The sequence below is a fragment of the Manacus vitellinus genome, unplaced genomic scaffold (genome assembly GCF_001715985.3).
Source record: "Manacus vitellinus isolate BGI_N305 unplaced genomic scaffold, ASM171598v3 scaffold_39_pilon, whole genome shotgun sequence".
In the NCBI taxonomy this organism is placed as follows: Eukaryota; Metazoa; Chordata; class Aves; order Passeriformes; family Pipridae; genus Manacus; species Manacus vitellinus.
In genome coordinates this window covers 4,251,242-4,261,648 of record NW_021940534.1, presented here as the reverse complement: position 1 = coordinate 4,261,648, position 10,407 = coordinate 4,251,242, and the positions used below count along the sequence as shown (strand labels likewise).

Sequence of the window (10,407 nt, the reverse complement as noted above, 5' to 3'; positions counted from 1 at the left end):
TGAGACACTGGGGTTTATTCAGCCTATGGAAGAGAACAGCAATTTTCCAGTTCCTAAGAGTAGGTTACTGAGAAGACAGGGCTGGGCTCTCTGCCAAAGAATGAGAGACGAAGGCTATAAATGAATAGGGGAGGTGCTGGCTAGATAGAAGGGGGAAAAAAATGACACTTTGGGAATAATTAGGTAGTGGAACAGATTACCCAGAGGGGTTGTGTGGTCCCCACAAGGGGGATTTTAAGACCTGACTGGATAATGACATAAGCAACCTGGGACCCCCCCAAAGTCCCTTCCATTCTGAATTATTTTATGGTAACTCTCAGGATGGATCTTCTCCATCTTCTGTGTAGAATTTCCTCCATGTAACACAGTTCCTATCAGTCTATGTATTTGAAGTCCGTGTATATGCTGCCATTCGTCCCACAGACCAGGAAAACTATATAAAAGATTGCCCCCCCCTCGAGTTTTAACTAAACAAGATCTAAGACTATTTGAGCAAGAACAACACTAGACAAGATGAGACAATTTTTTTTATTGTTTTAGTACGAGTGAATAGATTAAGAGATCTGAAATGTTGTAAAGCAATATACATACTGAATAAATAATATGCACAGGAGAGTCATGTCTACATTATAACACTGGCTAGTATTCAGAATACTTCAAATAAATCCAGTGACATTGGATAAAGTCCATAAAAATGCTATCCTGTCTTCCCTTGTATGAAATTGTTCAAGTATAAAAAAAATCCAATACAGTGTAAAATATTAAATTCCATTTCAGTCAAGAATAAAAATTGCAAGTATTGTAGTTTCACAGGACAATGTAAAGCAGCATTTTCTAGCAAAGGGAAAAATAGTCAGTCTACATACAGATGAGTGAGAAAACGGCACTAATGTATTTGAGAGGTCTACATGAATTAACTAGTAGAGGGAAAAAGAATGAACTAGCAATGTTTTATGTAAAAACCTAAAAAAGTGTTAATTTAAGAGTACCCTCATACAGTGCACATACTGAAATTAAATAAATCCAAGTCAACATCCTTAGTTAATTAGGTTAATATTTAATATGCTACATCTAAGCCTACTAAATAATTTATACCATGAGATGAATACATAATTTTACAGTGTCACATCTAAAGTCGCTTTCTTCAGAGCGCAGCATAGTAAAACTTTCAAAATAAATATTTCTTTTTAAATAGCATAACAATTAAGGCACAGTATAAATCACATACCATTAACCCTTCAAGAACTGCAGTCTTGGTAACAAAAAGTCGCCTTGTGTACTGTATGTTTGCTAATAAATACTTTAAATATAATCCTGAAATAGATATTAAAATTGTACAAATGGTTTCAGAAAAGAAAATTCCCTTACAACAGTTCTTAAAGGTTTTAATTCTTTAGGCTTCTTCCTGCCTTTATTCACAAGTTACGAATAGATGCAATAAACAGAAAGAGAAGGCTGTTGTAGTAAAAGGGCTGATCCTATTTTAGAATCAGAATAGCTGACACCAGCAGTTAAAGTTTCCCAAAAGTGAAACGGGATGGGGCGAGGGATTAGGATGTGACAAGCTCATCACATGAGCACGAGTGATGTGTTCTGTCCAGAACTGTCTGTGTTATTGATTGTCTCTACAGCTGTTGCACCCCTTACTTCCACATCACTTGCTCCATAGTTCCACTCATCCAGAGGACAGAGAAGAAAATAACTTTGGTGCCTGTCCGCCATCTTACTATCCGGCCATCTTCCTTGGGTTGTTTGATGCCTGTGGGTGAGACAGTGAGAAGGTACTATCTCACGAAGACAACTTTTGAAAGCTAGAAAGGACAATCAATGCTTTAAGTTCATTTCCTCTTAAAATGGATAGAGATTACATATTGCTGACTCAGTTTTTTTCCCTGGTTCAAACTTTTCAAATACCATTTTCTTACTTATAAAAGGCAGTTTTGCTTCCCTGATACTGTAAAGAGTACACCTTTGCTTTTTTTTGGTTCTTGTTTGTTTGTTTGAAAATATGAAGTCCCATTGCTACTCCTGCCACTCTTCCATGACAGTACAGTATTTCCCGCCCCCATTTTCTTCTGCCTTGATACTTGAAACTAGACATGCCGCACTACCCCTCCCTTCTAACAACATGATTTGGATGCATACTGTATGAAAACAGTGGAGTAAAAGTCTTTAGTTTCGCAATAGCATCGCTTTCCTTAAAGCTCCTTTAGTTAATATCAATTGTCTCTGTTAACTACTTATACTGGAAGGCTGAAGAGAGGAAGAGAAAGAGCGAGCTTCCTTCGGGAGTCCATCTGCTATTGCATGCGGTCTGTCTGCAGCTGTTGGGGCTGGTACTGGCCAAAAGCCGCAGCGGCTGCCGCGGCGGTCCCGGGCGCTGCCGCGGTGATGGGCTGCTGCACCGCGTAGCCGTAGCCCCCCGCGCACGTATCCAGCAGCAGCAGCCGGAGAGGCGGCGTACGGGTACTGCTCATAGGCGGCTGCGGCGGCCGAGTACTGGGCATACGCAGCTCCGGTGTAATCGATGTAGGGCGTAGTGGAAGCAGCGGCTGCTGCAGGCTGGACGTGGGGAATTACCACTCCGGGCTGCACAAAAGCCTGTGGATAGACATAGTGAGCGGGTATCCTGTTGAAAGATGGGAGAGGGAGTTGAAGTTGGTACGCGAGTCAGTGCCTAAGCGTCACATCCATACTCCGAACTAAAACAAACTCAATTTAGTTGTTGTTATGTGCATAGGGTTGCCACAATAACTAGACTCAATGGGCCAACTGTCAGCTCACTGGCCCGAAGAGATGCATCGCTCCAAAGCACAGCGTTATAGCTGAGTTGAATCACAGTGTTCAGTGTTGCTTCAGGATAGTGTCTTTAATGCCATGAAAGTCTTCAGAAGAGCCAGCATTACTGATGTCAGTTTTAGGACAACTCTGAAGAACTAAGCTTGATTATTTCATCTGGAAAATTGCAGTACTGGTTTTTCAAATCACCTGTAAGTCATCTTTATTACCCTGCTTCTCTCTTAACTACTTGACTCTTAGTAAAATTATTTCCTGCAATGCTTTTATTAGTAGTAACTGAGCAGTTTGACAGTATCACTATAACGAATTTGACAACAGCCAGTAAGGCAACAAAATGGTTGAACCCTGACTTTATGTAAAGACTTTCCAGGGAGCAGGGGAGTGTATTGTGGCAACCCTACTTAAGTTGCTATGCAGACTCAGCACACATTAATTTCTCTGCAACCTCAGTCACCCTTATTAAAAATAAGAAAAAAAAAACCAACACAGGCGACAAAGGAGTTTAAATAGAGTTCACAAGTGTGGTAAACACAGCAAGAATCACACTTTCCAAACGAACGATAGTGCAGCTCACTCCGTCACAAGAGGGAAGCTACCATTGAGGGGAAGCTACATAGATGCTATTAAAATCCATAACAGTGACTCCTAAGTACATGTGCATCACACTTTTATAAAAATTTGTAAGGACACAAGGGTCAAACCTGTTTGATTATCAGGTCACTGATGTCCTGTTTTGTGCCAGCTTGTTTATTTCTATGCAAGACATACAGCATAGAGTTTTTTGGGAGGTGGGCATAAGATTAAGTCTACACAGATCTGGTGCTTAACAAAAGCAAAAAACCCACAAATTTACAGCTTAAGAAATAGCCATTCTGAACAGACCAATACACAATTTCCCATCTTCTTCACAAAACTTGCTTCCTTGTCTTATTTATTTAGCCCTTCAGTTTTGAAAATTGGTCATATCATTGTCTTAGCACACAAATCTACATACAAGTTAATCTCATAGCTGTATTTTATCATATAACATGATTTAAAAATATACATATACTCAATATAAATCTCATTTTACATTCATAACTCTGTCTTGCATCTGGATTTCCGGAGAAGTCCTACATATACGTATCTCCTTTCCAGCCAATGAATCTTTATAAATCCATGAAAAACCACTTGTGCAGATTTACTACTATTTCATACTGAACTTTACCTTTAGAGACAACTCTAAACACTGCACCAACCTTTTAGCACACTTTAGGCACAGATGCAAATCGTGATGCTAAAAACTGTCCTCTTTTCTCCAAATTCCAGATCTAATTGAAAGGGTTTATTGAGGGTTTTTTTGTTTCATTTTTAAAATAACTTTAAGACGTACTTAAATGGTCAACAAGGAAATGTTTCAATCAGAAGGGACACTGTCAACTGGAATCATAGCAAAACATAGTTTAAAATAAGTGATAAGCTTTAGAACAGCTTAGTTTTTAAGAAAAAAAGAGCTCAGTTGATTGTATAAGGAATATTAGCAGATAGAAATGTTCAGCTGTCGTGTTTAAGACACGAACACCACAATCATAAAAACCCAACATGTCAATGAAATTATTTTTCTACTGTGTGGAAAAAGGAAAAATAATTTAAAAAAAAGAGCGATAAATAGGGAGGGATTGGGAAGGGAAAGAAAACAGAAAACAAAACCATAAGTTGGGTTTTTAACACTCACCTAATTTATGAAGTGATTAGCCAGAAGTGCATTTGAAGCATACTTAAGCTGGCTCTGTGCATTTAAATATACATCATTATCTGAGCTCTCCATAGAAGATGGATGAGCATACACAAGTGTTTTGTATTGGTCACCAATCAAGTACAATCCTAATAAAAATAACACCACGTTTTTTAAGTATTAAGGAAAGAGATATAAAACCAAATTTGAAGTCACCAAGAACAAGTTCTGCAGCACATCGAAGGAATCTTTACGTACAGTACTTATGAAAGAGAGTAATTCTAACAGAAGAGACAGTAAGCAAGCTTATCAGACTGTTTGTGTTGACTTGAAATGACATTACTAAGATTTTCTGAAGACATTAGGACACTGCCACCTCCGTGAACAAGACAGAAAGATACATGTGCTTCCACTTAAACTCTTGTGACTTGTTTTATTTAAGCCAAGAAACTAACAGGTGGTGAAGTTATGAAACATTATCTGTTTGCCACATCTTACTCTACAATAAACATAAACCCTGTGCAGGCTCCTCTCCACCATGCCATTTCACACATGATGACTGACAGCATAAGCTGCAGTGGGGCTATTTTTGATCATCTGTCATGCTACAACTGTTTTGAGTCGAGTAAAATGGCTTTATATGGCCAAAGTAAATTTCTACCTACTGCAGAGGCCAGGATATGAAGATCTCAGCCATTCAGAACCCAACTGCTTTTCAAAAGCTGAAAAAGCAGTTCCCAGTTACACTGGAAACCCTTAGTATCCTTAATTTTAAATAAAAAGCTGCTGCTTTACTTTTGAGAGTACTAGTGTGAGAAATGCACATGATTTAAGCTCTCTTTCCTAGCAGTAGATTTTATTTTGGAATGTCTATTTACTGTTTTACATATTTGCAATAAAAAAAAAGGGGAAGGCGTGCTTAACTTTAGCAGTAACTGCAGCTTTGAGATATTCAAAATTCCATGACATATACCCCTGCCACATGCCTTAAGACCTTCATTGTTGTTATAACAGAAGATTTGTGTTTAACTAAGACCTCCAAAATAATCCTATAAGCAATAATAAAGTGAATGCTAATTGTTTCAAAGGAAAGAAGGGACTTTTTAGACTAATGCAGAGAGCTGTGAAATATAGAAATTCAGCAGTAGTAGCACATCTTTGACTCACAGCATTACATTCTTGTGAAAGTATATATTTAACTTGGAGCAAAATGTTTTGCTTTGGCCATGGTATGGCATTGTCTGGTTTTGAAGGCATAATTAAAGAGTAGATTTTCAGCAACGAACAGCTTTCCTTTTAACAAAAATAGGTTACCTAAATATTAAGACATACAAGACCCTTACTGTGCTTCCTTTTCTCTGATAACCATAAGGAGGACATAGCAGGCTAACTTTTGACTGTTCCGGCTTCATTCCCTTTTTTCAGATTATCCTAAGTCTAGTATTATACAAGTCATTTGATCACAAACTCGAGAGGGGGCTTTTCCTTCTCTCTTTAAAAAGGCAGAATTGCCTAACTCTTGGAATATCAGGCAGGTAGTATCAGCTAACCATTTGATAATTAACTTAGTAATTTTGTATTTAACTCTGGTCTTACTAAAAACAGTGGGAATGTTTTCATTTTGATAGAAGTACAAGTTTTAGACAGGAAGGAAAGGAACAGAAAATCTCTACAACAGTTATGTCCTACACCAATACCTCCGTATAATCCCAAATTTTCCCACCAATATGAAAACAGAAATTCCATAAGCAAACCAAGAAAAGCTATCTTAGGAAGCAAAGTCATCTTCCCCCTCCATAAATTCCTGTTGAATTCAGAGATAATATTTTAATAAACAATCCTGAAAACAAAGCTTTATAAATAACCAGTCCTGTGATCAAACAGTTTTATGAAACACACCAACAGTAAGATAGATGCTGAATGCAAAAAGTAGGAAGAAATGTTATTTGGCGGATGAACTGATCTCCTCAGCACTGAATAAAGAAAAGTTCCCTGACTTTTCAAAGTGCGTCATGCATTGAAGCTAATCTAGTTTCTGTCTCCTTCCACCACAATAATGTTGTACTTAAGTCAGAATATTGAACTTCTGCATTTTCTCAGTAAAAGCAACGTAATGTAATCCAATTATTTTCAGTTTTTTATTTGATAGCTGGGAAAGCATATGTTGTGGATGCCCCATCCCTGGATGTATTCAAGGCCTGGCCAGATGGAGCAACAAGGTCTAGTGAAAGGTGTCCCTGTCCACAGCAACGGGGTTGGAACTAAACAATCTTTAAAGTCCCTTCCAACCCAGGCCATTCTATGATTCTATGATTCTACAACACTGCTGACCATACCAAAATGCAGCAGTACCTTGCTAATTTGCACTCTGTTAGGAAAAGAGCCAACAAAACAAAACACAACCACGAAACATTTGAAGCTTTTGTGTATGGATTAGCAGAGTAATGATAGTGAATCACCACTACAACCGATTTTATGCAGTGTATTAGTAAAGTGTACTTAAAAAGTGAAACTGTGCAAAGAAAGGCTTTCAGGCTGTATTTCAGTGCAACCCATATAGAAAGCTCTAAGAGTGAACTCCTAACAGAAGTAGATTGGAGCAAGCACTGAAACATCCCCTCTTACTGTCATGGAATATTGTGAATGAAGATGTTCATTCATCCTAGTGAATGCTGTTCTTAAGCTCAACTACATACTTTAGAAAGGTACAGGTCACTGGAAATTCTGAGAAGGAAGCAGGATTAGTAATCTCTGTTGTTTGCACATCATAAAAGAAAGGCAAGAGCCAAGGATCAAAAATGACCAATTTCATATATACATGACCCTACGACCAACATTTCTCCAGACTTATGTCCAGTGCATTAGAAATAAACCCCTATTCATTCTGCTGGAAGGATTTCCCTGGCCTACTCGTGGTTTACATGATCTGGGTAAGTAAAGCAAGAAAAGAGCCCTACATTTGCACAGTCCTTTAAGCAAGGGATTGCCACAGGTCCTCCTTTTCTGTTGTGCTCAGCAAATACTCAGTCTCTCCACAGCTGATCCCTGTGCAATCCACTTGTTCCTCTTTGCAACAAGTACTTTAACTGCTCTGGAGACAAGGCGTTCTGCCTCCTGCCTACCTTAGCACAGGCATCATAAACTGATCATGGCATACGCATTGTCATCTCCTCACACTTCAAAGAAGTGAGCAAAATATAGTAGAGGATAATCATGAGAAGGAAAAAAAAACCGACAAAGTTTGTTACAGTCTCCCCACTCTCAGAAGAATCAACACTCTCTTTTAAAATTACATGAAATTTCTAAGAAAACTTTTTCCTGTGGTTTTCAGGATAGGAACTAGTTCCTACCATTTTGACAAATCAAACTATCGATAAGATATTGGTGCTTAATAGCGGATAGGTAAGATAATCTCAAGCTATTCTAATCAAATAAACATTTGTGCCACAGTTTCCCTACTTTATTGTTAGCTTAGCAAAATGCACTATTTTGCAATGGGTTTCTCAGTCAGTGTGCATTAGTGAAGTGACACTCTATGGAAAACTTAATGCAGACTTCACCTCCAAATTATATGCCTATAGGAAGCAAGAGTTAGATCTACTTAGGAAGAGTACATTCAAGTACAGGAGAAATGTGCTAGATATTAAAGAAGGATTGAAGGAAAAACTCTTCAAATTAGAAAGCCCAAATGGACGCACATCGTTAATAGGGAGCTCCACACCCCTCCCGAGAACAAAGCCCCCCAAAAATTATGAACATGCAAGCAATACGTTGATTTACTTAAAAATCAAGAAGTCACACAATTTAGCACTCACTACAAAATATGGTTAAAAAAAGTCACAGGCTACAGCTTGAAAGCAAGGAAAAAAAAAAAAGGCCCTTTGCTCCCCATGGCAAAGTCACTCCTCAACAACAAAACCAAAATTAAAAAGACCCCCCCCAAAAAACTTTCACTACAGCTCTTTCAAATAAATAAAAGCACACAGTTTAGCTATCAACACCACTTCATTACTGTAATAAATAAAAAAAAGCACACGGAGGTCTATTGACTATATGAAGAAAAACATACATGCATCGTTAATCACCATTTTAGCTTGTTTGTGTTTGAGTCTACTGGTTACAGAGTTTAATTCCAAACAGAACTATTCCACCTCTTATCATCATATCCTTCTGATCAGTTATCTTAACTGTAAACGATCCCTGTCAGATTAGAAAGAGATAAATAACATTGAGTCAAGCTGAAAAAAGAGAAACGGGGCACAGCAATCTTGCATCAAGTCATACCTCCTTGTTTTTTTATAGAGTCATATGGGACTGGACTGCTTAGTCGGAAGGGCCACGTCCCACACAACTTGACTCAGCTGCGGCATTTAGAACATGACCGACAAGGTGAGTGCATTTATGGGTATATATTTATAAATCTGAGAACTTCAGCACTGCTGGCCAGTTTTAAGGATGCTACTGCAAGAGGCCTTCAATGATCATACTTTTTCTTTCCTTTTTTAAAAAAAAAAAAAAAGAGATTTTTTTCTCCCCTGTTTGAGGTCCCACTGAACAGACTTACCCGAAAGGTCTCTGTATGAGAGCTGGATGAAGCTGCTGGACACCAAAGGCAAAACCTACCAACAAAAACACATCACATTCTCTGTATGGGTGTTCTTTTGGCCATTTATTTATGCTATGTACATGTACACACGCACACAAATGCAGAGCAAGAGCCTTCACTAACAGCCTCCAGGAACAACGTCTGAAAGGCTGTAGAACCAAAAATTAGAAAGCAAAATGTATCAATCCACACGCACACACACACAGAGAGAACTTAAACCAGTAAAGTGCACACTTTCCTAGAGATGTTTAGGAGAATAACTTTTTCTAAACAAGCACAGGTTTTCATTCACATTTCACTTTGTGCCCCATTCTGGTCCCTAACTTTAACCTCCGAAGGATTATATGGTATTTCCTATTCATTAGTGTATTTGTGTACTTTCTAGAGACTTAAAATTTGAGCCATCTCTGCTCATGAGGTCTTAGCATGGGGGGGTCAAATCCCGACTTCAGTTCTTCAAACACCCAAACATAAACCCTGTCTTTCCTTGGCGGGCACTTAATTACTCAGACAAGTGTTCCTCGAGCTAAACATGGGGGAACTCAGAGCAGCTTCCTTTAGAGCACAAACGTGCTCACACTCCACACTCCTCTCGCTCTTACTGCAAAGCAGTAGTTTGGGAAGAGCTAGGACATCAGACTGGCTCAGATGTGGTCTTAGGAAGAGCCATTTCATTTTAAAGTCTGCATAATAGCTCCCATCTGTTTGAAGAGTTTGCATTAAGATACTGTTTGTATTAATAAGACCGCACACATTGGAAGCAATTCATTCCTAGGCCAATCTTACCCTGCAACGATACTGTAAATGGTCAGCGCCACCACATTCCCAGCAGCAGGAATAACCAATGAAGTGTTTGAGCTGTGGAAGTCTTCCTGGGGAACTGCAGATACTTTATCTCTGATTGCTTTTGGTTTTTAAATAAGGCACACGTACAAAATAGCCAAAAAGTTACCACATGCTGCATTTAAAAGTCCAAACCAAAGCACGCCCAAGTGTGCACGTACTTCAGAAACGTGGAGGGCGGCACTACCTTTCGTAAAGTTTTGCTCTTCAGAAATCTGAGGTACGGAGAGAAAAGCCATTCGGGGCCGCTTCCTCACCTGGCTGCATTATCCGCGGCTTGGCACCCAGGTACGCCAGGTTCACGTTGGCTTTCCTGCCATCGATGATGGGGTTGGGGTCCTTACAAGCCCTTTCGGCAGCAGCTCTGTCAGCCATGGTGACCTTAAGGGGCGATGCTGCGCATTAGATCCCTTTCCGCGGGGAAGGAGAAGCCTCTCGCCCACAG

The 10,407-nt window shown here is 39.1% G+C and overlaps 1 protein-coding gene across 1 annotated transcript; it reads right to left on the bottom strand.

The window, feature by feature from the left end:
* Positions 1-512: 512 nt before the first annotated feature.
* RBM24 (RNA binding motif protein 24) lies at positions 513-10,401 on the bottom strand. Its single transcript, XM_008922282.3, is given in 4 exon segments — positions 513-2,427; positions 2,429-2,629; positions 9,078-9,132; positions 10,220-10,401. Coding segments are annotated over 4 exon segments (501 nt in total). The 5' UTR covers positions 10,338-10,401; the 3' UTR covers positions 513-2,300.
* Between the last annotated feature and the right edge of the window lie 6 nt (positions 10,402-10,407).